This window comes from Equus asinus, chromosome 14, assembly GCF_041296235.1.
Source record: "Equus asinus isolate D_3611 breed Donkey chromosome 14, EquAss-T2T_v2, whole genome shotgun sequence".
Classification (NCBI taxonomy): domain Eukaryota; kingdom Metazoa; phylum Chordata; class Mammalia; order Perissodactyla; family Equidae; genus Equus; species Equus asinus.
The window spans coordinates 25,300,365-25,327,729 of record NC_091803.1 but is presented as its reverse complement, the minus strand read 5'-3'; the positions used below and the strand labels follow the sequence as shown (position 1 = coordinate 25,327,729).

At 51.6% G+C, this 27,365-nt stretch overlaps 1 protein-coding gene and 1 long non-coding RNA gene across 5 annotated transcripts; one reads left to right on the top strand and one right to left on the bottom strand.

The window, feature by feature from the left end:
• The first annotated feature begins 60 nt into the window (after nt 1-60).
• On the top strand, nt 61-19,974 carry LOC139040187 (uncharacterized). Its single transcript, XR_011494196.1, has 3 exons — nt 61-197; nt 14,331-14,440; nt 19,621-19,974. It is a non-coding gene; the product is annotated as an uncharacterized lncRNA (long non-coding RNA).
• Nucleotides 5,796-27,361, bottom strand: MVP (major vault protein). 4 transcript variants are annotated; one of them, XM_014863914.3, is made up of 15 exons: nt 27,206-27,361; nt 20,683-20,814; nt 20,281-20,476; nt 15,154-15,277; nt 14,915-15,046; nt 13,691-13,785; nt 13,146-13,382; nt 11,500-11,781; nt 10,374-10,618; nt 10,100-10,297; nt 8,696-9,082; nt 7,771-7,887; nt 7,481-7,607; nt 6,770-6,958; nt 5,796-6,061 (listed from the first exon to the last, which is right to left on the bottom strand). In XM_014863914.3, exons 2-15 carry the CDS (start codon nt 20,805-20,807, stop codon nt 5,843-5,845), a joined length of 2,673 nt encoding a protein of 890 aa, XP_014719400.1. In that variant the 5' UTR covers nt 20,808-20,814; nt 27,206-27,361; the 3' UTR covers nt 5,796-5,842. The 4 variants fall into 4 exon arrangements, with proteins under 4 accessions (XP_014719400.1, XP_044603532.1, XP_070340693.1 ...); XM_044747597.2 differs by having other exon boundaries at nt 27,098-27,335; XM_070484592.1 differs by having other exon boundaries at nt 20,683-20,872; nt 27,206-27,303.
• Nucleotides 27,362-27,365: the final 4 nt, after the last annotated feature.

Genomic DNA, 27,365 nt, shown 5'->3' with positions numbered 1-27,365 from the left:
AGGGAGGGGCTTGGTGGAGGATGGGAGGAGAAAGCGCTGAAACACTCTACTTAGGTGCTGGTGAGGGGGTGGGTATCAAGTAGAAAGCTGGTAGGGATTGGGGTGGGAAGGGTTAACGCAGAGGAGAGAATTGGATTCTCAGCTGAGGGAACAGGGAGGCCGGAGAGCACCCCGGGCAGTTGCGGAAATGGAAACAGGTCAGTTTGGCTGGAACGCTGAGTGCTGGGGGTTGGGGGCTGGAGAATCGGTGAGAGTTGAGGCGGAAGCCAGCTGGGGCAGCCTGAGGAGCCCAGTAGGGCATTTGGACTTTATCCGGAGGGCCGCACAAAGCTACTGAAGGATATTTCAAAATAATGGGTAAAAGACAGTAAAAAAATTAAATTGCATACGTTACAAAAGGATGATGAAGTCTGCCACCTTAAGCTCTCAGTTCTCCCAAGGGGCGACCAGTGCTACTCACTGCTTATGTGTCTGTTTCAATTCTTCGTGTCTACGTGTATATCGTCCCATATTTTAAATTTCGTTTTCTCCATGTTCTGTGTGGTGTTCTGCTCCTGCTGTTGCAAGCGGTTTTTGTGTCCATTACCTCATTTCACCTCACAATCACTCTATACCATGTGCTACACAACACGACAGTCCTATTGTGCCCATTTTCCAGAGAGGAAGTCGAGGTCCTGAGAGGAGCCTAAGCTGGCTGGCTTGGCTCCAGAGCCTGCACCCTTGACATTTACCGTACACGGTGGTCCACGTCAGCGGGTTCCTTATTCCACTATTTATTTGTTTAACCAGGTCCTGCCACCTGAATGATCCTGCAGTAAATCACCTGGGCACTCTTTGGGGGCACTTGTAGGGTGAACGTTGAAGGGCAGGGCAGCAGGAGGGACAGACTTGGACTTGAAGAAGCTGCCCTCCCACTCTGCAGGTATTCCCGTGCCTGGCTGCTTGCTCTGGGTGGGAGACCAATGAGGTACCCTCCCAGCTCCTGCCCTGGAGCTCTTCCTGTCACCTCTCCCCTCCAGCCGATGATGAGTCCTCTGAGCACTTGCTCAAGCCCCACAGCCCTGACTGGCTCCTTGGCCCTGACCATTTACAGTGACAGGAGTCTCTAACTTATGTACATCCAGCTCTCTGTGATCTGAGAAAGAAGGAGAGGTGGAGAGGAGGGGTGAGCATCTTCCACTCAAGTGGAATGTGTGCCTGAGGCCTGAGTGACCGGCTCCCAAGACTCCAAGCTCCTCCCCTGTTGAGGCCTGGAGGTTAGCCTGGTGCCTTTGGTCTCATGTCCCGTGGCTGAACTGAGCCCAGGAGGAAACTGCAGAGTGGTCCTGTGACCTCCTGGAGGAGGGGTGGGGAAAGACCAGGCTGAATTGGGTCCTGGAGTCACTATGATTGATCTAGGAGACACAGTGGAGTCGTGTTATGTGTTGCTGTGGTCAGAATGTTTATGTGCCCTCAAAATTCCTATGCTGAAACCTAATGCCCAATGTGACAATATTTGGAGGTGGGGCCTTTAGGAGGGGATTAGGTCATGAGCCATCACGAGTGGGATCAGTGCCCTTCTAAAAGAGGCCCAAGAGAGCTCTCGCCCCTTCCACCATGTGAGGACATAGTGAGAAGGTGCTGGCTGGCAACTAGGAAGAGGGCCCTCAGCGGGACTTGACCATGCTGGTGCCTTGATCTTGGGCTTCCAGCCTCCAGAACTGTGAGAGAAATTTCTGTTGTTTATAAGCCATCCAGTCTGCTGGTATTTTGTTATAGCATCTCTAGTGGACCTTAGTCCATTGCTTATGTGCAGTAATAACTTTCTGGAAGTCACCTATATGCTTTCACACTGAATGAATAAGCACCATGCAAGTTCCATTTGCTTATTCCATTCAATGGCTCTGCCTCAGAGAGGGCACAGGACAGGCGCCATGAATCTACTATTCCTTCCGGTGGTCTTGAATCTCTTCCAGGCTCTCACACTGTGATTAGTCCAAGTAACCCTAACTGCTGTAACAAACCTCAAGACGTATAGTGGCTCCAACATGATAGTTTGTGTCGAACTCACGTTCAGTCCTTATCGGGTGCTCCTGACTGGGAGGTAGCTCTCCCGAAGCAGAGAGTCAGGGACTTGTCCTCCTCCCATCTTCAGGTTTCACCGTTTTCAACACATGGCTTCCGAGAGCGCCCTGCTTGCTTGTGTCATGCAGGCAGAAGAGGTGCGCGTGGAGGTTGCACGAGGCTGGTTTTAATGGGGTGGCAGGGGATTGGCACACACTACTTCTGCTCACATTCCATTGGCTAGAACTCAGATTGCCACGGCTCTGTGCAAGGGAGGTTGAGAAATAGACTAGTTGTGGGCCCAGAAGGGGGAGATTTGGTAAATAGCATCACACCATGCTGAGTGTGATTTGCTGTTTAAAGACAGATTTTTCTTATACAAGGAGTCCTTAAACAAATCAATTACTATATCTGCTATGCAACCAAAGATAAGCCAGTTGTGGGGCTGGCCCCGTGGTCGAGTGGTTAAGTTCACCAGCTCTGCTGCAGGCGGCCCAGTGTTTCGTTGGTTCGAATCCTGGGCGCGGACATGGCACTGCTCATCAAACCACGCTGAGGCAGCATCCCACGTGCCACAACTAGAAGGACCCACAACGAAGAATATACAACTATGTACCGGGGGTCTTTGGGGAGAAAAAGGAATAAAATAAAAAATCTTTCAAAAAAAAAAAAAAAGATAAGCCAGTTGCTCCAGTGCTGGAGAAAAACAGGCTGTGTTGAACCTCATCAGATATCACACTGTCCTATTCATACTGTATTTTATGGGTGATTTAAGGGACCTTCAAGGGTAAATTAGGGACTTAGAGACTGACTTAGAATCTGGCCCCAGTGCGAGCTGAAACTCCAGTGTATTTCCAGCAAGGCCTGTTTTCCTATCACTGAGGTATACCTTGCCTCTCTCACCATACAATCAGTGCTGGGCCCATATTCACGCATATAATTTAAAGAACAGCTTCCCCTATTGCCTCACAGGATCTCACAGCCTCGTGAGGTACATGTAGTCAGGCCAGGCTAGATTATGCTGTGATAACAAAACCCCCCACATCTCAATTACTTAAAACAGCATACGTTTATTTCACGCTCCTGCCACATGTCTATGGCTCTGCTTCATGCCGTCTTCCCTCTGGGACCCAGGCTGATAAAGCAGCCTCTATTTGGAATATTGCTGGTCATCACAGAAAAAGCCAGACAGGAGGATGATGTCACTCCCTTTTGCAATTCATCAGTAAGAACAAGTCATATGGCCAAGCCTGATGGCCTATTAGACATCCATGTGAAGACATCAAGTCATCAACTGGAAATCAGGGATCTCAGGGGTGAGATCAGGGACGGAGAAAGGGATTTGGAAGTCAGTGGTATACAGATGATCTAAAGCCATGAGATTGGCCCAGAATGTAGCTGAGTAAGAACAGGGCCCAGAGTGACCCATGATTTACAGGCTGAGCAGAGAAAGTGCAGCTAGCTGGCCAAGGAAACTGAGAAGCTGCCCCTGAGGGAGGAAAGAAAAGTGGAGTAGACGGTCCCGGGACCCCAGTGTGGGTGGCCACTGTGCTGAATCACGGGAGAGGCAGAGGGAGGGGCTAACTGCTGGGTCTAGCAACAGAGACATCACTGGTGATGCTGGTTAGAGCAGTTTCCATGAAGCAAGGGGTGAAGACAGAGCCTAACTGGAGTGGTTTGAGGAGATAATGACAAGTGAGGAGTGGGAACTGAGAAATTTGGCTGTGAAGGAAAAATAGAAGTGGCAGCTGGAGGGGATGTAGGCTAAGGGGGAAGTTTCCTTGTTGGTGCTACATGGGAGAGATTAGAGCATATTTATATACAGATGACGATAATCCGAGGGAGACAGAGAAACTGACAGTGCAGGAGAGAAAGGTGATTGACGTAGGAGAGGATTCAAGGACTTGAGGGGGTGGGATCCAGAGCCCACGGCAGGAGCTGGGCTCAGTGTCCTCAATGGGAACAGGAGGGAGGACAGGAGGCTGGTAGCTTGTTAATTTGCTGCTGGGAAGGGGGGAGAGCCTTCCTGCCCAATTTGCTTCTATTTTCTCAGATGCGAGAGAAAGTGGGCAGGGGTGTGGGAGGTTGGGAGAGGAGGTGTGAATAGTTGTTCTGAAGGGGATCTCGCAAGCTACAGAAGCATAGTCAGAGGCGTTAGGTCTCCCTCGAAATTTGCTGCAACAAGTTTAAAATGAGATCACTCAGCATGTGGGGTGTTCCTCCCCCAGCAACATATAGTTGGTCAGAGGCAGGTAGAGAGGGCGGTAGTTGGTTTAAGATGGGATGGAGCTTTTCCCACTAAGTATCATGGGAGAGCGGAGAGGTGGGGGAGTTAAGGGAGCTTTTGAGTGAGAGTGAGTGAATCACACAACAGACAATGAACTTGAAGCTGGGCAAGACTGAAATGAAAGGGAGGTGTCAATGTTGAGAAAGTGGTTGGGGTCAAGGTCATTAAGCCTTGAGTTGGAGCAATGGTTGTTGGAGGCAGCAGGAGTTGAGGTTTCAGAGGTGGTGTGGTTGTTAGTAATGACAAGGTCAAGGGATGGCCATGGGAGCCGGTGGGTGAGATGGGAAGGAATGTACCTAGCACAGACAATTCTCCAGATATCCTTGGCAATAAACAGTGCCAACTCAGCACTCACCGTGTGCCAGATGAAGAGTTTGAAGTTGGTTACCTCTCTTAAGGGAAGACGTAGGAGAGTTTGCAGGAAGCGGGGATGGAGGGGCTGACTCACTTGCCTCTTCCATCAACACTGAGCCAGCACTACCGAGCACTGTGGGCTGACAGCCAGCCCCCGGCCTCCTCGACAAGCTCGGACTTGAGTGGAGCCACTTGCCACATAAATGCAACTCAACTTGGAAAGAGACAAGGCTTATGGGGCCCCAGTGCGGGGAAAAGAATAAGACCCTAAAAAAGCATCAACCCTGCTCAGTAGGGGAATTGCCGGCCCAGTCCACAGAGGAAGAGAGATCAGAGAAGGTTAAGTTGCCTTCTCTAGCCACACAGCGAGTAAACCCAAGCTTCTCTCTTTACCCCTATGATCTTTTTACTTCCTCAGCAGAGATCAGGCAGACCCGGCACCTACACTCCACCTAGGACCAAGGGCTGGGGAACCTTGCAACCTGCACTTGTGTGTTCAGACTGATCACGCCTGGTTCCTTCCCCCAAATAAGGGCTCGTCACTGGGGGAGGGTGGGAAAGGGGCACCCCCGCTTGATGCTCCGAAGAGCCCATACCATCCTCCTCCCTCTCTGACATCCTCATCTGAGAAAAGACACGTGCACAGGCCTGCCAGGTGCAGTGTGACCAGCAGGTGGCACCAAAGGGAGCCTCCCATGTGCTGGGGTGTGGGGGCGGCAGGAAGCCAGGATGGCCGCACCTACAGCTAGTGGGTTAAACTCCAGAACCTGCTGCAAGCTGGGCTTCTGGAGGAATTGGTAGCGAGAAGGGATGGTGCTAGCGCAGGAGCCACCCCGAGGGGCCGGCCAGGCAGGCCCCATCCTCTCACCTGCAGCATCACCTCTCCCCACTGGGGTCTAGGAAGCCTGACTGCTAAAAAGCCAGTCTGGTTGGTAAGACTTTGGGGCCCCGTTGCTACCTGTGTGGCTTCAGGTTAGTCTTCTCCCTGCCTCAGTTTCCTCTCCACTTTACAGATGGGGACGGTCCCTACTAACTGTCTCAAGATTTGAGGGGTATCTCCTTCCCGCCATTAAACTCCCTTGTGATGCAGACTTATGGTGACAGAAAACAGTTTAAATGCCCAGAAGTGTGAGTTTTATTTGTCAGCACAGTATGGAGCTAAGGCATGATGCTGTTGCTTCCAAGAGCTTGAGGGGCGGCAGGGAACTGGAGAGGTAGGCCTTCTTGGGGGTCGGGCCCCTTGGCTGCTTTTTTGACCGGAGGCTGGGCCTCAGACCCTAGCCCCAGCAGACCCAAGGCTGTGTTGAAGAGGTTGATGGGAGTGGAGCCATCGGTGATGAGGGTTGATTTCAGGCCCAGGCTCTGGAGCAGTCTCACCTGGAAGGAGCAAGAGGAGAACGAGAAGATGGAGTCAGGCCCTGGTCCCCTCTCTCGTCTGCCTGGGGCAGGCTGCCATCCACTTCTACCCAAGCCATCCTCATAGCATTAGTCAGTGATAAGCGAGGAGCATAAGGGGAACCAGAGGGGTCCATCCTCTTCATGGCCTAGAAGGCCTAAAAGATCTGGGCCCTGCCTGCAGCTGCCTCCGACCGCTCCCATGCCTACCTTACTTGCCAGGTTGCAGCCATCCAGTCCTTTCTCTTCCTTCAATGTACCAGGTTTCATTCTCTTTGTGTCTGTGCACTTGGAGCCTCTCCTGGGAAGCCCCTGGCAACTCTACAGAGGGCTCACTTATCCCCCTCTTCAGAGTGACCCTCCTTAAACCAACTACATCATGAAGCATCACCTCCTCCTTCACCTTATCACCCTGCTTGACTTCCTTAGGACATCGGTCTGTGACAAGTGCTCCAACCTGTTTATCTCCCCAAGGAGGCCCAGCTCACTGCCGAGCCTAGTCCAGTGCCTGATATGACACCATACTCAAATGATGCAGGTCAGGACACAGGATATGAGAGAGTTCGTCACCACCTCCCCTCACCCCCAATATCTCCCTAGATGTTGTGTTTGCCTCCCTAGCTCTGCCTTCTTGGTTCCAAGTTTCATCCCAAGACATGCACACATCCCCCCTGCACTCTCCGGACTCACCTGCATCTCTGGCCCTGCCACAGCAAGGTCCCTGATGGTGCTGGGGCCCAGGGCTTCCGTCATGTGCTTGAACTTCTTCGCCTCCACCTCAGCCAGCTGCTGGGCCTTGCTCACCTCTAGCTCCAGCTGGGCCCGGGCATAGATCAGTTCTAGCTCTCGTACTTTCTTTACCCGCTGGAGCTCAGCCTCCTGGAAGGGGAAAACCCATCATTCTTTCGATTGTGTGGCCCCTGGCAACTGTCCAGCAAGTCACCCTAGCCAGCAAGCCTGAGGAACTGAGATGGAAGGGACAGAATTGTGAACTTATAGTCAGTCATGTGTGAACCTGGCTATATGACCTTTAGCTAGTGACCCACAGAGCCCTGAATCCAAGCCTGAGGTCCCGCGTCTGTAAAATGAAGATAATACCTACCTTAATGGGATTTCACGTATTAAATAAGATCATGCATATGAAACATATGCAATACCTGGTACAAAGCTGGCCAGTGTCTGAGCATGTATTACACGCAAGATGTGTGTCATAATAATCCTTTCCTTCCAGGCAGGCATTAGGTGAATTAATATAGGGCAAAGGACTTCATAAACCACCAAGTATTTGAATAGGGCCTTACATTAGGGTACTTGGTATCCTACTCAGCTTCAGGGACTGCAGTGATCTGGCCTCTTCCAGACCCCAAGGCCACACCTTCCACGGGCATCTCCCGGACTCACCGTCTCAATGGCCAGGGCCTCTGCCTTCAGCTTGGCCTGCAGCACGGAGCCCTCTCCCTCGATGCGCGCTGCCTCTGCACGGGACTCCGCCTCTGCCTTGGCAGCCCCAGTGCTCTCCACAGCAGTGCTGGAGGGGGTGGTGGCAGTCAGGCAAGAGCCAGGAGAAAGCCCAACCAAGCCCTGACCTGGCCTTGACCTTACGCTGTAGCAGCTTTCACACTCACCCAGCTCCCCCAACCAGCTGCTTTCCCAAGACCCTCGGCCGTCTTTTCCTTTAGTTCTCAACCCACCTCAGAGCCTCCAGCTCCAAGAGTTCCCTGCGAGCTTTTTCAGCTTCTGATTGGTCCAAGATCTTCTGTCTCTCAAGTCGGCCACGGGCTTCTTGCTCTAGTCTCTGAGCCTCGTGCCTGGATGGAAGAGGGGGCAGGTAAGATGCTGGCTTGGGGCCAGAGCTGGAATGGGAGCTCCAAGAACAGGGACCATCAATCTGTTGGGTGCCCGGGACAGACCCTGGCCCACAGGAGGCACTCAACATGCAAAGGCAGTGTGTCCACTGCAAGCCAGGCATGATTCTGGGCACAAGGGAACACAGTTGTGACCCAGGCCCCTACTTTCATACAACTTACCTTCCAGTGGGGAAAAGACAAGTAGACAAGGATGATTTCAGACAATGACAAGTTCCTTGAAAATGAGTGATACAATAATGACTGGGCAAAGAGGGTGCTGTGTCAGTTGCAGGAGAAAGAAAAGGGCTCCCGTAGGAGGCGACCTTTGAGCTGAGGCCAGAAGGAGGAGCCTGCCCTGAAGCGCTCTAGGGGAAGAGCATTCTGGGCAGAGGAGACAGCCAGTGCAGAAGGCCTCAAGGTGGGCATCTGAGGAACAGAAAGGAGCTGGTGGGCCCTGGAGCATGTGAGCCTGGGGGAAGGCTGGAAGGCAAGAGGCGGGCAGGCAGGGCTGGACCCCAGGGTGCCTAGAAGGCCATAGAAATGAGCTTGGTTTTTAGCATACACACGGTGAGAAGCCACATGAGCAGGGGTGGCATCTGGTCACATTTTAAGTAGGTCATACTATCAGCTAGGTAAGGATGACAGTAGGCTAACAATCAGGGGATGCCATGCTATCCAGGTCCCGGCAGTGGGCTGGAGATGGGGACTCTGGAGAGGTCTGGCCTGCAGTGGGCAATGTGAGCAGCTGGGCCCCCAAGGCCTCACTCACTTGGCGGCTGCCTCCTGGGAGTTGGTGGTGATCTCGATGGCCAGCTGGACACTGCGTTGCAGGGCGTCCCGGGTCCTCTGGTCCACAGGCTCCACTGACTGCACATCCACGCTGCTGACCACCAAGCCATTTTGGGGGAAGATAGCGCGGTCCCGGGGCTTGGGCAGGGCCATGCTGTCAGACCCCTTGGCTTCCAGGGTCTCAAAGCCAAAGACAGCAGTGCGAATGATGCGGGCCGAGTTCTTATGGAAGTCATCGAAGGTGACAGAGGCCACAGCCCCCCGCACCCGGGATGCGATGGCCTTGCAGGCATCACCCACAAAGTCAGGCACTGAGAAGAGCTTGGCTGTCTCTTGGGGATCCTTCCAGTCACTCAGTTCAAAGTGCCTGTGAGCAAAAAGGCCTAGAATAGGGAAGCCGTTTTCCTCCCAGAAACAAATCTCTCACCTTCTAAAAGGACTCTGACTGCCACCCTCAGGGGCTGGGCAAGGTCTCACATGATAGAGAATGCTAATTAGGGCCCACCACGTGCCAGGTAAGGTCCTAAGAAACTTACACATGTTCCCATTTAATTCTCTCAGCCACCCTATGAGGTGGGGATGAGCATTATCCCCATTTTACAGATGAGGAAATCGAGGTCTAGAGAGGTTATATAACAGAACTGAAGTCACAAAATATGTGGCAAGCCAGGAAGTTGAGCCCAGGCAGTGTGGCTCCAGGGTCTCTGCTCTCAGTTGTAATGCTGTAGTGACCCCGAAGATGTCAGTGTCCCATCTGCCTGTGTCATGGTCCTGGTCACTTAGCCAAGAGGTGAGGAATGTGTGTTGGGGGTTGTCGAGCATTGCTTCTGAATATGACTTGTCTCTCCTAACTCTAATCACTGCCATTTGAGCTCTAACTATGTCTGGGGCACTGTTCTAATTCTCACTGCATCCTTTCAATTCCCTGTGGAGTTGATGGTCATGCTGTCATCCTCATTCTTCAGACTGGGAAACTCAGGAAAGTACTTACTTACAGGAAAGTGACAGGAAAGTCACTTACCCAGTCCACAGCTAGCAAACAGCGGGGCTGGGATGCAGACCCAGGCAGTGGGCCCCCGAGCACATGATCTTGACCCCTTGCCCACACTGCCCACTCCCACTGGTCACGTCCAATAGTTTTAAAAACTTTCAGTTATGTGTTTGGCTGAACACATGCTGAGAGCTGGGGAGTGTCCTCCTGCCATGTCCCCAAAATCCTGTTCCCAGGAGGCGAGCCTGCATCTTCCCTGTCATTCCCTTGGGCATCAGACTGGATTTGCAAGAACCCCTGGGTTTCCCTCCACACCATGGCATAGAGTCAGGCGTTCTGCCCTCATCATGAGCCCGGCACTTCAGGAGCCTTCCTCAACACCCCACCCCTTACCAGTTGTAGGCAAGCTGCAGCTGCAGCCTGGCATGGTCTGCAGTTTCAATGGTGATGACGTCTGTGAAGAAGTCAGGCCCGAGCAGCAGGCAGAGGGCACGGCGGGTGTGGGGACGCTTGGGCCGCCCAGCCGAGAGGGACAACACCGTAAACTGCTCCTCAGGACCCAGTGACACCAGCTCAGGCCCAAAGACCACGCTGCAGAGGGAGCCAGGAGTCAGACACATGGCGAGCCTCTCCCACCACGTGCACCCCCTCATGGCAGGCCCCTCACCGAGCTCTCTTCTCTCTGTAGTCATACACCTGCACAGCAGCGTTGTGAGGGACACGGTAGCTGACCACATGGGTCTTGTTCCGGGGAGCAAAGGGCTGAAGGGTCTTGGCCGTCTCCTTCGCACCCCTGTCCGCGAGAGGGTCCTGCCCCTTGTTCAGCAGCTCCTCCACCCCAGGAGGCAGCTCTTTCTCCCAGAGGACCTCGTCCTGGGTCAGCATGTAGGTGCTTCCAATCACAGCACGCACCTTGAGGGAAGACAAGGAGGAAGGATGTCACTAGGGGAAGCGGCAGAAAGACCCACCCAGCAGTCCTGGAGCAGCACCGAGGTAGTTCAAGGCTAGCACAGTGTCGTGGTCAGACGTGGTCTCTGGAATGGTCTCTGGAACGAGGCTGCGTTCAAGTTCGCCATCAGCTAGCTTGGTAATCTTGGGCAAGCTATTTCACCCCTGTGCTTCAGTTCCTCATCTGCAAAATGGACCCGATAGTGGCTACTTCATAGGGTTGAGGAATGAATGATATCTCACACGTCTAGTGCTGAGAACTTGGCATATGGTAAGTGCTCGATATTATTTACTCTGGAATGCTCCTTCATGGGGCAGCTTGGAGGACATCCCAGGGACAGATAAAATCCTAGGAAATAGACAGCATACACTAACATTTCCTAGGATTGTGAGCTCTATTTCTAGGTCAGATGCTTAGAAAAAGAGGTCAGAGATGTGACCCTACGTCAAACCAAGGTCATAGTTTCAGGCAAGGGGGCAAAGAGAAAGCATTCCGCCAGGATAAGAGCATGGGGTAGGAGGTCAGTTCTTATTGTTCCCAGGCCACACTGCGGTCAGTCCTTTATTCAAGGGAGGGATCTGCAGTGGGGATAGTTTTTCCATCCTAAAACTTAGCTCATCTTCTCCCTTGGGGTTTTCTGGAATTTGAAGTTAGATATTTAAGACAAAGGGAAAGCAAATACTCCACAGAGTACCCTCAGACCTCGCAGCCTGCTGTCTCCGATGCCGCTGTCGGTGCTCCCCTGTCTCTACCATGGGCCTCCTCATCAGTGTCACCCACTCACCCAGAGCAAGCCACCACCATGGCCACACGGCAGTGACAGTACCCATCCCTCCGCTGTTACCTTTCCAGTCTTGACGTCCTGAACGTAGATGCCCTCATTCTGGTCCAGAGGGATGGCCTGACGCTCTTCAACCACCTCCACCTTGGCAGAGGGCACATACTCCAGGGGTCCACGGATAAGCCAGCGGTCCCCAGCCTGATGCAAGACCTTCTCCTCCCCCTCCCCCTCTTCCAGGGGCTGCAGGGCCCTCAGCAGCAGTCCCTGCTGCTCCGACAGCACGTAGACATCCTGGATGCCTCGTTCCAGCCTCTCTCCTGGTCTGAGGAAAAAAGACTTCTCTCCCTAGTGGGGAGATGCGGGGTTAGGAGCAGCTGCCACCCAGGGTCGCAGGTGCATCTGATGGCACCTCCCTCAGCTCTGCGTGACTGCGGGCTTGTGCTGAGGACAAGCACCTCCCCCACCCCCACATAGTAATCCAGTGAAGTGTTATCTGGGCTGTCAGGCTCTCTACAAATGCCTGCAGAGCTCGTCTGGTCAAACCTGCCCTTGAAAAATTTTGCAAGTTGTCAGGACCTGGGTCTTCACAAGCGCAACAGTTAAGAATTAATCTATTGCCCTTTGTTTCTCCCATGCCTTTTCTTCTTGGGACATAGTCCAGAGTTGGCAAACCCTAATGTTTGGGCCAAATCTGGCCAGCTGCCTATTTTTTAAAATATATATTTATTGAAACATAACCCACATACCATAAAATATACCTATTTGAAGTATACAATTCAGTTGTTTTAGTGTATCCACGGAGTTGTCCAACATCACTACTATCTAATTCCAGAACATTTTCAGCATCCTGAAAAGACACTCTACACCCGGTAGCAGTCACTGCCCATTCCTACCCTCCACCAACCACTAGTTTATTTTCTGTCTCTATGAATTTGCCCATTCTGGACATTTCATGTAAATGGAATCATACGATATGTGGTCGTTCACACTGGGCTTCTATTACTTCTGTTCCAGTGCTTTCAAGATTATCCATGCTGTAGCATTTACCAGTACTTGATTTCTTTTTATAGCTGAATGATATTCCATTGTATGGATATACCACAATTTTTTATCCATTCATCAACTGATGAACATTTGAGTTGTTTCTACTTTTTCCACCTCCTATTTTTGCAAATAAAACGTTCAGGGAACACAGTGGCACTCGTTCGTTTGCATGCTGCACATGCTGACATGACAGCACGGTTGAGTAGCTGCAACAGAGACCATATAGCCCACAAAGCCTAAACCTTCTACGACCTGGCCCTTTACAGAAAAAGGTTGCCAACTCCCACAGTTCAAAGAGGGGATGAGGTAGGGGGTAGGGAAAAGTGTAAACTAAGAGATTTGTTTTATGCAGGATGACAAAGTTTCCAGAACAAAGGGATGTGAAATATGAGAGAAAGTTTCTAGCTCTGTTGGCACAGGGCAGGGCCAGGGGGCACTCCCAGAAGAGGCAGTGTGTAACGAGGTCGGAGGCTGCAAGTGAATTCAAGGGGACGCTGTTTCAAGAGCTAGAACCAAGTGTGCAAAGGGGAAGCCACGACAAGCTTGGTCTTTCTAGAGTGTGCACCGGGGGTGGGAGGAGAGAAGGGAGAGAGGTCGGAGGGCCTTGGGCCGTTCACGGGCAGTCACCCCCAGGGCAGGCCTCTGGGGGAGGCCGAGGTGCTTACCTTGACTACACGCTTTTGCCCCAGCTGGTTCTTGCCATCCGGTCCAACGGGGTCGAGAATCACACAGTAGTTGTGGGGGCCCAAGGTGGTGATGGGCACCACTCCCAGCACCTCCTCATAGACATCGGGCACGTGGGCCTCCGTGTCCTGCACTGTCACCAGCCATTCCTCCCCAGTGCGGCGGGTCACTCCTCTCAAGTCTCGGAAGTTCTGCCGAGCCCGGAGGTGCAGGGCTGTCTGTAGAGCAAGATGTCGGGGCGTTTGAGTAAATCTACCTCCAACCTCCTCAGGGAGCCTGGGAACCCCATTCATTGGCCACTAAATGCTCCCAGGTCTGAATGAGAGTTTCTAACAACCCAGGAGGGCTTTTTAAGCCTTTCAGATGACCCAGGATAACCCTCAAGTGATCTAACCTCTGAATTTTTCTTTTAGTTACCATAGAAACATTGCTTCTCTTTTACTTTCATGTTATCTGCCACCATCTCTGCCACTCTGAGTAGTCCCTACCCCAGGGGCCCTTAACCCACAGCCCCCAGAGCACAAACCTTTTCTGTGAGGACCACAGCGTCCACCAAATCCAGAACCTCCTCAAACACTGCTGGGAGATAAGCACCCACGGAGCGGACCAGCCATTCTTCTCCTGAGCCAAGGGCAGAGAGTAAGGGTCAAAGGTCACCCGGCCTGCTCCTGAGCTGCCCTTTTCCTCAGCCAACTGGGAACCCGCAGAACTTTGTAGGTGAGGAGATGCCAGTGCCCCCAGGTTCAAGGGCCTGACAGGAGTCCTTGTCTTTATTCCTTTGAGGCCAGAGGAAAACCAATCTCTACTCAGGGGAATAAAAAAGCCCTTCTTGGGGACGGCCCCCTGGCCGAGTGGTTAAGTTCGCGCGCTCCCCTGCAGCCGCCCAGGGTTTCACGGGTTCGGATCCTGGGCGCGGACACGGCACTGCTCGTTAGGCCATGTTGAGGCAGCATCCTACATGGCGCAACTAGAAGGACCCACAACTAAAAATATACAACTACGTACCAGGGGGCTTTGGGAGGAAAAGGAAAAATAAAATCTTAAAAAATAATAATAAATAGATAAATAAATAAAAAGCCCTTCTAAGTGCCCAAGCTGCTGCTCCACCAACACCCTGCTGTGCCTTCTCTTAGCTCCAAAGATCACCTCTTTTCCTTCTTCTAAAGAGGGCAGCAGAACTGCCTCAGTTACAGCTGTGGACGTCTTTTGGTTTATTGGAGAAGCAAGAGCACCTGGGTACAAGTTCCAGCCTCGCCCTTCCCGGCCGTAAACCCAGGCAAGTAACCTAATTTCTGTGCCTCAGTTTTGTTACATAGAAAATGGAAATAGCAGTGCCTCGAGGTTGTTAGGACTAAATAAGTTGCCATTTGTAAAGCATTTGAACCGCACCTGGCACACAGAAGGCACTGCATTTGGTAAGACATTTTGCTTACTACATCACATTTGTCAAATACAATTGCTAATGGTATGCGCACACCTGCTTTGTTGATCTAGAAACAGACTCGGCCACCGCCCCCAGCTCACGCTAAAGGGTCGGGGGAGGGAAGAGGGTCAGGGTTGGGGTAGTGCCAGCATGAAGGTGGGTAGAGGAAAAGCTGTGGGCAGCCCCTAAGAGCTTACAAAAGATCCCGGGGAAGCACTTCCTCCCAGGCTACAAGTGGCTTTCCCCAACTTTCTCCTACTTCCCTGCAGTCTGGGCAGTCGGAGGCACAGCCTGCCCACCCTCCTCAGTGCCCCTTCGCAACCTTACCAGTCACCCTCTCCTTGCCGTCCCGGTCCCAGCACTCCTTGCGGGCCCTCAGCCGCAGGGCCTGGTTCTGCCTGATGATCGTTGCCTGAATGATCTCCAGGACCTCCACCTCCTTCCGGGGGATATAAGTGCCTGGGAAGGGAAGATGAGGAGCAGGTTGAGGGTCAGAAGGTATCAGGGCTATGACGGGAAGGCAGGAAGCCTCTGACCCCGACTCCGGCCCGATGGAAAGAACTTACCAGGTCCTTCAAATAGCCACTCATCTCCTGCTACCACCTTGTCTCCATTCTTATCCTCAAAATCCAGCAGCGCCTTAAGATGGAGGGCAGTGTTGGGCAGAACCACCTGCAGTGGGGTGATGTCCTAATAGGGGGAAAAGGGAGGCCATGGGGCATTCAGTGCTGTGACCCCAGGAGTCAAATCTGATACCTTGGCGGTCAGAGTCCATAGCACCAATCTTTACATGTCCCAAATAAGACTCTGACTGCAATGTAGAAGGTAGGGGTAGTCCCGAACCCATTTGGTCTGAAGAACTAAGAGTTGACAGAGAAAGAGTATGTCACTGCTGATGAGCCAAGGACACACCTTCTTCTGCAGGAAGTGTTTAGAAGTTGTTTTCAGCTAGAAATCGAGGTAGGAAACCAGGTAAAGGGCTCGATGGGAGATGTGGGAGAAATACCTGGGAAGCTGAATGAATGAGTATCTCATGGCTTAGTGTGCACTGGGGCTCCCTAGGGAGTTAAGGAGGTGGGAGGGTATAAACTGCTAGAATAGGCATGTTTTAAGCATGTGGCTTTGTTTTCAAGGTTACCTCATGGTCACAAGATAGCCATTGACTCCAGTCATGGCGCCTCATGAGGAAGGAAGTAACCAAACCTTTTAGAAGTTTGTAGAAATGTTTCTACAAATAGGACTTCACTCGATCTTTGACAATGTTCTGAGAGAGGCAGGAAAGCAAGGAAAGAGAGGTTCATAGAGGCCCAAGGACATGACCAAGGTCACACAACTAGTAAGGAACAGAATCAGGACTTGAACCTCCGTCTACCTGCTGTTCCTTACTCCAACTAGAGTAGCCCTATGGCAGAGAAAGTCAAATAACTCTGCCCTACTCACTGACTACACACTGGGTTGGAGAGAGGCAGAGCTGGAGGTGTATTGCCCAGGCAAGCCCCTCCCTGTGCACCTTCTAGATGCACGGCACCTAGCTGGGTGTGGTGGGGGCGGGACACACCCCCCTTCCTCTGTCTTCTTGAAGTTGAAGTTCCAGCAGGTGACAAGACAGTCACAGACCATTCTCTCAAGACGACTGTGGAGAGCGTCAAGGGAGAGAGGTTATAGAAGTTCAGATGAAGGAGAAGTTAGAGAAGGCCCTCAAAAAGTGGCATTTGAACTGGGGCTCAAAGGAGAGCTGGGTTTTTTGTGTTTTGTTTGTCTGTCTTTGGTGAGGAAGATCAACCCTGAGCTAACATCTGTTGCCAATCCTCCTCTTTTTGCTTGAGGAAGATTGTCCCTGAGCAACGTTTGTGACAATCTTCCTCTATTTTGTACGTGCGATGCTGCCACAGCATAACTTGATGAGTAAGTAGTGTGTAGGTCCGCGCCCAGGATCTGAACTCATAAACCCCGGGCTGCCGAAGCAGAATGCATGAACTTAACCACTGTGCCACCAGGCTGGCCACAGGACGAACTGGGTTTTGATACAAAGGTGTGGAAGGAGGAGGAGAAGGTGGTCATCATCTGGGAAGAGCATATAGTCCAGCATGTTTTTCACCTCCCACATCTACTGTCATCACTTCCTATCTGACCTATTGCAAATTCAGGTCTCCCTTTATCTATCCCTGCCATCACCCTCACCTAAGCCACTAACATATCTTGCCTCAGTGATGGAAATGTCTTCCTGATTGGTCTCCTGGCTGCCATCTCCATCTCTTCCCAGTCCATTCCCCACACCGTCACAGGCTTCCAGCTCTAGTGACTGGGTACCCAGTAGTATCACCAAGTTAAGATCACCAAGGAATATAAGAGAAAAACAGATTTGAGGGTAAGGGAAAGTGTTAGGTTTGGATGTCCAGTACGTTGTGGCTGAGAGACATCCAGGAGAGGGCTTCCTCTAGGCAGTTAGGGGACTCAAGTCTCTAGCTCCCAGCTAATGTGTAGGGTTGGTCTTCAACATAGACAAAGTAGTGACAGCCACAAGAGCACAAGAGGGCACACAGGAAGTTCAGGACAGAAGCTGAAGGCAGAGGGGGCAGGGGAGGAAAGGGAGACATCTAAGATGGAAAAGACATCCACAGAGCAAAATGTAAAGACACGTTTTAATAAGAGGGCGGATCAACAATGGATGTGGCTGAGATGGCCCACGAGACACAGAATGACTGTGCACTGGGCCTGGCCTGCAGCTAGGATGTCTTGGGGCTTTGCCAAAGCAAGTTCAGTGGAGGTGGAGGCAGGGGCTTGTGAGGGAATACGGCAGAGAGCATCAAGCACAAGTGGTCATCAAAGAGTAAGTAGGAAAGGAAAGAGAGAGCAGGAAAAAGCTAGAAATTGGATTCACAAGACCATTCATAGAAGCCCATACAAATTTCGTGTGCATATCCTGGGACCCAGCAGTTCCAGAAATTAATAAATTTCTACGCTTAGGGGCCGGCCCAGTGGCGCAGTGGTTAAGTGCGCACATTCCGCTTCGGCGCCCAGGGTTCTCCGGTTCAGATCCCGGGTGCAGACATGGCACCGCTTGGCACGCCATGCTGAGGTAGGCATCCCACATATAAAGTAGAGGAAGATGGGCAACGGATGTTAGCTCAGGGCCAGTCTTCCTCAGCAAAAAGAGGAGGACTGGCAGTAGTTAGCTCAGGGCTAATCTTCCTGAAAGAAAAATAAAAAATAAATTTCTACGCTTAAAAGAAACTAGTGTGCACAAGGACACACAGACAAGGATTTTCATAGCAGTACTGTTTTTTCCTAAAAAGTGGAAACATCCTAAATGATTCTCAATAGGGAAATGGCTGAAATTCTATACATCATATGGAATTGCATACAACAACTAAACAAGAGATGATTTATGCATCAATATGCAGAAGTTCATCCAAAATGCACTGGCACACCATGGTGCGATAGTCCTTATGCAAATAGGTTATAATCAATACTAGTTTTAGATACATACTTATGTGAACGCATAAACATATCTGCATGTGTATACCCTGAAAGGATGATAGTAGATACCTCTGAAATGGAGAGCGGGTACAGGTGGTGGAAGTCAGAGAGGATTTCACAGCCGCATGAATGCATTCTTCAGAATGGAAAGCTTACGCAAGTAAGCCTTTAAGGCCAGAAAAGGATGGAAGAGGCAGAGCATGTTTATTGGCCAAGAGAAAGGCAGCAGTAGCGGAGAAGGTAAAGACAGAGGAGACAGAAGCTCTGGGTGGGGAGCAAGGCCTCAGGAGACAGAGGATGAGTCGGGTTCCCGGGTCCACCTGATGGAGGGGAACCTCCTCAGGCTCCAACAGGTAGAAACGAGATAAAGGTAGGTATAAAGTACGGGAAAGGACACGGATCCAGATCCTAGCCTCAATTTCTAACTAAGTGACCAAGTTGTTCAAGAGTGAGAGGGCAGAAACTAGGAACAGAATAGAGAACGATAAATATTTAGAAGCATACACAGAAAAATGGAGAGAAAGCTGGTTGGGAAGGAAGAGAACTGATCAACAAGGCTGGGGATGGAATAAACCAAACAGCCCATCTGCTACTTACGATATTGTGTGTTAGGGGGTCTGTCCGAAAGGTTAGGAAACCCCTTCTGGGTGCGAAAACAGAAAGGGGGGGAAGACCGATCCAGGACCAGGTTTTGCTGCCAGTCCAGCAACACACCAGTGCACAAGAAGTATGTTAAAATTGTAAGGTTCAGTTGGGGTAGGAAAGAGACCAGGAAGAGAGTTTGAGGGATAGAAGATGGGATCCAAAGCCTTGAGGGGACATGACAACAGAGGGGGGCTAGGAAAGGGAGACTGATGGTCAGGAAGAAGCTGAGTTTAATTTCAAAGGTGGGGCCAGTGGGAGAATAACCAAGTCCAGAGGGGACATGGCAGTGGGCAGGGCTGAAGCAGAACAGAAGAGCCAAGGGTCAGAGTTGAGGTCAAAAAGGTCAAGATGTTGACAGGGTCATTGCAAGGACATTAGTGAGGCTCCCAGGAGGACAAGAGGGTGGGGGAAGGGAGGCCCAAGCCAGGTACCACCTCGGTGAAGATGGGCAAGAAAGTGGTACGGGCAGGGCAAGCCCACTGAAGGAAGGCAAGTGTTGACTAGAAAAGGAATGTCTCAGAGGCATTGGGCTCCAAGGAGGAAGAGGCCCAGCCCTCCTGGCCTGGCGCACATGGGGTTTGAGAGAATGAGCTACTGTGGGCTGGGGCTGCTGGGGAAGCAGAGGTTCAAGAGGCAGGATGAGGAAAGCTTTCTCTCTGCTCTAGGAAACTTTTAAGTACTGGCACTCACTACCTGCTACCACACCCCACCCAGAGCAGGATTTAGTTGGTCTAAGGAAGGACCTTGATACGGATGATTTTAAATTTTTGAGTTTCAGACTTAAATAAAGGTTTCAAGAAGAGTATAAAGAATACCCCTACACTCTTCACTCAGATTCCTTAAGGGTTAATATTTTAATCATTCCTCATCACTTTCTATCTCTACACACACATACTTCTTCCCTACAGTGTCTGCATCGGAATGGACAGCAACGTCTCAAAGCTTCCTGGGTCATGCTATCATGTTTCCAGCATCAAGAAGCATGCTTTGCAGAGGGACCCAGAGTGAAACAGTATAAAACGGCAAGGAGGTGAAGGTGGAAGAAACATTGCAGAAATGAAGGCAGGATGCCCACTCGCTCAAGCCCAGGCCCTGAGGACAACATGGACAAGGGCTTGGCTGGAAGGGCAGGCCTGCGATGCCTTCCCGTGGAACAGTCACAGATATCTGAGCCTGGACCTCCTCTATTCCACCATTGCTGTTACTGCCCACCACTGTCTGGCACTATTTGAGTGAATAAATGCTTACTCTTGGCACAAGTCATTTAGTGCCAGACTGGCCAGGAGCTTCCGTCAGGCTCTGGAGCCTGGAAGAATAGCTGGCGAGATGGGCTGATGGCTCTTGAAGGAGAGGCAAGTCTGTTGTGGGCATGTGAAGGGGAAGGGGGTGTTTAGGGAGGGTGAGTGGAGGGTGAGTGGAGGCACAAACAGTCGATTCTGCCCCTGGTGAGAACCAGCAAATGTTGCCCCCCATCCTCCGCCCCAATTTGTTTTCGCTGCAGAAAGCAGTGCAGAGCCCTAGGACAAGGTGGCAGGACAGGTGGAGTATAAGGGAGGCAAGCTGGGTACCTTTTCCAACACCTCCCCTGGGTACAGGGGGAAGGGGTCCTGGGCCAGCCGGATCTCTAGGTCAGCGTGGCGGAGCCGTACTTGTCCTGTGACATCAAACAGCACTGAGCCCTCGGCATCCCGGGACACTGGGTTGGCCACTGTGCAGTAGTGGCGTGGGGGGATAGTCACCATGCGCACAGGGGCAAACAGGACCCTGTTGGAGGGTGAGAAGTAGTGTGAGGACCCAGGGGACCCCCATTTCAACTTCGAAAGGAGCTAATGAATAGGAGAGAAAGCTCCCTGTCACCCATGTGAGGGACAGCTCTGCTTGGGAACAGGAAGGAGGTAGACGATCATGCTGGCAGACTAAGAGGGCTTCCTCGCCCCCACGTCTCCAGATGGCCCAGTCCTGACACCAACCTCTCATTGTCCTGCCGGATGTAAGTCTTTGGCCCAACCTCCACGCGGGACACGTTGCTGTTCTGGTCCAGCACGTGGATGTAGTGGTAGGGGGGGATGCGGATGATGGAGTCTTCAGTCGCCATGGTGACTCTTTAGCCCAGGGCAGCAGAGGGTGACAGACAAGTGGGGAGAAGATGAGCATGAGGGCCTGGGACGAGGCAGGCATGAGTCTTAAGACCAGCTGGGGATGGGGAATGGGCCCTTCCTCCCCCAGCTTAGATTATTCCACCCTTTACTGTCCCCACGACCACCTCTTCCTTTCTTCTTCCCACCCAGGGCAACAGAGCCCATCCACACCTCACTCCTGCCAAGAACTGCCTGATGCAGTTAACCACAGAAGCCCAGGGTTCTCTGCCGATTCCTTTCCCTCATTCCCATCAACTTTACTTCCCCCGAAGCTGCCTGCAGCACTGAAAGGGGCTTTAGATGAACACTTCCCAAATCTCTAACCACCCCCCCAACCCCCCGGCCCCTGGTATAGGAAGTAGAAGCAGGCAGAGCTGGGAGAGCTAGTCAGTCTCTGGAGGTGCTGTGGTCTTCCCCAGCACAGTAGGGAGCAGTGGCTCTGAGTAGCTCCATGGCTCCTCCAGGGGCAGGTAGCCTTTATTTCAGGGGATCCTGAAGACCCCAGCTACATTCAAACGTTAGCCCATAGCCCAAGAATATTTGCCTGATCTTTGTCTGCAGCCCTCCTCCTTCATGCTTTAAGCAATCCTGGGATGAACTGTTCAGACATGGACCACCTCTCAGGGAAGGGATCCCTAACAGAACTGATGCTCCTATAGAATCAGCTGGATTAGAAACACCACAAATTATTCTAGTCCTTTCCTTTGTGTCTGGTCTGTTGCCACCCTTGGCTCCCTGCTGTTATGAGCAGGGGTTGGTTGGGGGGGGGGGATAGGGTAAATGAGTACTATATTCCACCCCCCACCCCCTCACACCTCCACATGTCATCTGCTTCTGAATCCTGGGTGGTCCCATCTAGTACTTGGCCTGTTCAGGAATGTCACACCTCCTACCTAAACCCCATCCCTGCCTCCAGCATGCCCCGGACTTTGGACAACATGTCCCTTTGGGTCACACAAAGGGAACCAAGTTTACTAGGCAACTCAAAGCCTTGTTCTGAGACTTTGGTCAGACAGTTCTGAAGCCACCATCAGAAAGGAGTGGCACCTCATTCATTCCACCATTTATCCAGCTTCCAACCTGGGTGAGAAATGGGAAGCAAGAAAGAAGAGGGAGTGGCTTGGCACAGGAAAAAACAGGTAGGAGCCACAAAATTACAGAATCAAGGCGAGGCCCAAGAGTTTTACTTGATTCATACCATCTGTAAAATTTCATTTTTGTTTAGAAATTTTGAGTTTTCACAAACTCCTGATTCCTGCTTTTCTTAAGTTAGGAGACAGGCCTACATTTCATGTAGCAAAATTGGCTAGAGCTAAGTAGCAGCTGTGCCCTTTAGGTGGGACACAAGCTTTCCCCGCTTACCATAGTCCCCACCACTCCCTGTTGTCTTACACCTGGGCCATTGCACTCACATCACCTGCCTAGCTCCTGTTTAAAACCTTCTAACTCAGCATCAGCCAATAGAACTTTCCAGAATGATGAAAATTAAATCTTTGCTGTCTTTGGACTAGCCACATGTGGCTACTGAACACTTGAAGTGTGGCTAGTATGATGACTGAGGAACTAAAATTTTAATTTTAATTAAAATAGCCAACCATGGCTGGTTGATCCCATATTAGACAGTGTAGCTCTAAGTAGTTGAGTCCCAGACAGGGACAATGAGTCATTCAAGGCCACACAGCAAGTTAGTGGTATATCAGGATGAGAATCCCAATGGAACGTGTAGTCTCGTCTCTTTCCAGTGGCAGCTGGTACAGTGCTTGGGGCACAGGTTCAGACAGACTGCCTGGGCTGATTTACAATTCCAATTTGCGGCTTTCCTGCCTTGTACTGTTTCCTTAATATCTTACCTCATTTTGAAAGAGGTTACAGTTTTGATGGTTTCCTGGTACACTTTCCACATCAGAGGGATGTTATTCTGTTCCTCTTTCCTTTATCTTGCAACTTTGTATGGGATTTGACCTTGATACTTTTCTGTTGCTCCTCTTTTACGTGAATTTTCCTTAACTTGTAGGAGAGTGGCCTTTCTAACATCAGAGCTCCCTCTTGTGTTGATTTCAGGTAGTGTTTGAAAATACAAGGGCTGGCTTCCCACTTTTCTTGCTCTGTTCCTCTCCCCAGTCTTACCTGGACTTTCTCTTTCCTCTCTACAGACTTGTCCCACTCAGCTGTGCTTCCACTCCCTGAAGTTGCTCCCTGATGTGAGCCCTATCCCAGACAAGGCCCACAAGAGCCTCCGGGGACTGAGACTGCCTGGATCTTAGTTCTCTTACTAGATGGGTAATCTTAGACAAGTCCCCTGCCCTCTCTATACCTGTTTCCTGGCCTATAACCTGGGACTGGATAGGGCATCTACTCGAGTTGAGGACTGAGTTAAGTATAAAGCACTCAGAACAGAGCCTGGCTCTTCAGCAGCACTGTGTGTCTTCCTGCTGAGGGAGGGGCTAGCCTGAGACCCAGCTTCCCTACCCAGTTAGGGGATGGGACCTAGCACCAGAGGCTCCCTATCCCACCTGGTGTCTTGGCCTTAACCCTCAGTGTTTACTGGTCAGGAAGGTGGCAAGTCTTGTGTCACCCCAGCTGTGGGGCTGGAACAGCAAAGGGGCATCTGACAGCCAAGTGAAGCCTTGTCCAGCTGCTTCTTTGCCAGGTTCTCTGCAGGGCGGAAGCCTAGCCAGGAAACCAGACGCAGGGAGAGCAAAAGCTAGGGCTCTAGGTGGAGGTGTGGACAGGGCCCTGTGAGGCCCCAGAGGGAAGATTTGAATTCTAGATGCCCATGCAAGGCTAGGAAGCAGGCTCCGGGACAGCCTCCCACTGCTCCTTTGTTGGACAATCCCCTACCTTCTATGGCTGAGGCCTCTCCACCATCTGTCACCCCAGCTGGGCCCAGTCGGGGGGCTGAGAGCCTCGCTCAGCTCAGTGGCTCAGCTGACTGTCATCCTTATGGCTGATCAAGCTGGGCTCCTGCCTTGTTCCGAGGCCAACCACCCTTGTTTCAGTCCCAGGACGCTGTCGCACCTTCCTGACCACCCACCTACCATGCCCTAAAGCTGTGCCTTCTACCTAGGCCACCTGCCAAGTTCACTCAACAACAGGTTTTCCCTTTTCCCTCACCATCCATGGAAGTAAGTCTCAATATAGGGCCTCTCAGGGGATCCAGGGAAACTATTTGACTCAGGTAGCATGTTTGTGACAAGTCCTAGATTTAGACTTTTGTTGTTTGCCAGATGCATTGCATTTTACTTCCAATATATCAGGGCCCTCCAAAGACAATGGGTAAGAATTGTGTTGACCTTCAGAAGGTCCTGCCCAGCCTTGGATTTGGCCCCCAACTCCCCAAGTCCACCCAGACCTCCCCTCAGTGCCTGCTTCCACCTGCCCCTCGCTGCTCTCTGGGCACATGTTCAGCCTTGCCTGATCACACCTTCCTCAAGTGTCATGAGGCTCCTGCAAGAATAAGTCAACCTTCACCCAAAGTCTCAGAGACCAGTAGCTCTCCCACTGCACCCACATACACAAAGAAGGGAAGGGGTGATGAGCAGAGAATAAAACAGCCTGTAAGAAGCTGAAGCTGGGCTCATCGTCTAATTAAGAGGCAGCTCTTGACCCATGTCTTGGCTCCAAAGTACACCTATACTACAGCTAGATTTAAAAGATAAATGAGTTACGAGTCACTACATATTAGAGACCCTCAGGGCCAACTGTGAATGGCTGACAGTGAATCTTAAAAAGCAGATGCCCAGGTGACCAGCCACATTGTGTATTGGTCTGCAGTGAGCAGCAGCATCAGCATCACCTGGAAGCTTGTCAGTAACACAGAATTTTGGGCCCTACTGGCGAGTTGCTGAGTCAGTCAGCTTTTTAAGTGCATCCCCAATTATCCGGGCCACATTAAAGGATGAGCAGCTCTGGTCTAAAGCAGCCACTTCAACCCTGGCTGTACATTAGAATTACCTGGAGATCGTTTAAAACCACCCATCTCTGGGCACTCCGATTTAATTGGCCTGGGGTGTGGTCCAAGCATTGCTATATTTAAAAGCTCTCCCGTTGACTCTAATGCATAACAAGGATTGGGTCCCATCACAGCTGGCATGCTCTTGGGCCACTTGCTAGCCTCTGAGCCTTACCCTCCAAGACTGTGAAGTAGGAATAAAAGTGACTCTTTCCTGGGCTTAAAAGAATTTCTGATTAGAGGCTGTCCCTCATGCATAGTAGGAGCTCAACAAAGGGTGGCTGGGAGGAACATGACCTCAGATTGCAGACTGCTCCTCAAGGGCAGGGAAATTCACTTCTCCTCCCGTGCCCTCACCCCCAGGTCCAAGTAGCCCCCTAGCCAACACAAGCCCCCTTGTCCCAAGCCTTGGGTTCTCAGTCCAGGCAGAGCTGAAGCTGGAGGGGAAGCCAATGACTCAGCCTTGCCACCACGATCAAGCTTAGGGTTAGGAGAATGCACATGAAGTTCAGCATAATAAACATGGGGCCATGTCTGCCGTTTCCCATCACTGATTTCAAACATTCTAGCCTTTGTTTGGAGAACACGAGAGCCACATTACTCAGGGACAGCAGAGAGGCTGTTTTCACCAGCTTCGCGGTTTAGAGGAATTATCTCCTGCTTTAGGGGACTCCAGTGGAAATTCTTGAGAATTTGTCTCACGTAAATCATTTCTTGGCAACAGAGATTTAGGAACTTTTCTTCCTAGAAAAATCTTATCTGAGCTCCAGCCCAACTGGGCCACTTTGTGGGAGGAGGAGCAGCTTGCTAGTCTCAGTGGAGACAGAGCAGCTCCGCCAGCTCAGGATGCTTCTTGTCCTGCCTCCACCTTACCTCCCGGATGCTGCCAATTAATGCCAATCACTGAAGACAAGGATTGCCTAGACTAGAAGTGGCCCAGGAACCAGGCTTCAGATCAAAGTTTTCTAAACTCACCCAATCATAGGACTCAGCTGGGAGCGTTGATCCTGTTCATGCCAGTTCCCAGGGCTCATCCACCCACTGGGCCAAGGTTTCCAGGAGAGACTCTAAAACTTGTACTTTCAACAAGTGCCCCCAAATAACAGCTCCCACTTATTAAGAACTTAACCTGTGCCAGGCATTGGGTTAAGTGTCTATTAATTAAAGGCACTTTAATTAATCCACTCATTTAATCCTCACAAGAACCTAGAAGTTAAGCAACTTGCTCAGGATCACACAATGATCAAAGGACAGGGCCAGATCCCACCCAGATAACGGGACTGCAGAGCCCTCAAACCAGGGGGCAACATGGCTTCTCAGCTAGAAATGTCAATAAGATTCTAAACCTAGGAACGAGGACTTAAGGGCCTGGGCGGGGCTGGATACTCTCCAGGAGATAGTACCAATGGCAGTTCAAAGGGGAGCATTTTCTGCAACCTGGGAGGGTAGCAGCCAACAAAGAGGCCTTACTCTGGGGCCCTTAGGCTGTCCCTGGGCCATGCACTCAAGGCAGCCGCCCTGCCTGCTCATGGCTTCGGAGAGCTGCCCTCCCCAGAAAGCTCCACCCCAGGGCAGCTGGGTGCCCTCTGTACCAAGGGTGGAAACAGGCAGTAGTTCCCAGGGAGTCAGCTGGCACTCCCCATAACAGCTTGCCCTTCCCCTGTAACCCAGGGGTCCACTCAGGCAGGCAGCAGAGAACATGGGACATCTGCCTCAACTACACGCCCCCAATGCTTCACTTGGATGCCAGCTCTAACAGCTTTAGGATCACAGGCTGATGGCTCCAAACAAGCTCCCCCTTTCTCACTTCCCTCTCCCAAAGAGAAAACAAGAGCCTTGCTCACCAAACTGCACACCTCCCGGAAATGCAGCCTGCCTTGAGATCACCCTGCTAGCGACTTCTCCAGTGAACCACAAGGCCCACAGCTGACACAGGCCTGAGTGAGGCAGTAGGAAAACCTCAACATTTAGCAGAGTTAATGGGTCTCCATGGGGACAAATCATATTCTAAGAGCTCAAGGGGACAGGCCAGAGAGCAGGTCCCCAGGAAGAGGGGAAGGTGAGTACAGTAGGGACGAATCCAGCTCCAGGAAGGTGTCTGAATGGACCCCCTAAGTTTCCTCCACCCTTACTGCTGATGTGGGAGCTGGAAGTCAGAGAGGCCTCAGGTTTTTGGGGTGCGGGTGTTGATCTACTTTTGCCTCAAAACACGGAAAAACTCCAACAAGGAAAGTAAAACCTCCCAAGGCCAAGCCTCCACCCACCTTCTCCTGCTATGGTTCAGAGAGCTCTTACCTGTCCCACAGCAAGGCCCCAGAAGACAGGACAGGGCTAGACAGGGCCTTGAGAGGCACAAGATCCCACCACTGGTTTGGGGCTTTGGGGCCAGTACAAAGTACTCACATCCAGAAGTGTGTGGCTAGCTGCAACAGACTCCTCAGATTGAGAATCTCCCTCAGCCAGCCCCCGGAAATCTTGCCGGGGGCGGGCAGGGCAAGGCCGGGCCAGGGCGGGGGAATCACTTCCCAGAGGCGGCAGCGCTCAGCAGGCTCAGGGGTGGGGC

What these genes read in the sequence shown, in the direction of transcription:
- MVP (XM_014863914.3), bottom strand. Translation starts at nt 20,807, where the DNA reads ATGGCGACTGAAGACTCCATCATCCGCATCCCCCCCTACCACTACATC. An exon ending in GTGGCTATTTGAAGGACCTG is followed by an intron (nt 15,047 to 15,153) that starts GTAAGTTCTTTC and finishes TTCCCTTCCCAG; the next exon opens with GCACTTATATCCCCCGGAAG. An exon ending in CGGCAAGGAGAGGGTGACTG is followed by an intron (nt 13,786 to 14,914) that starts GTAAGGTTGCGA and finishes CCCTTGGCTCAG; the next exon opens with GAGAAGAATGGCTGGTCCGC.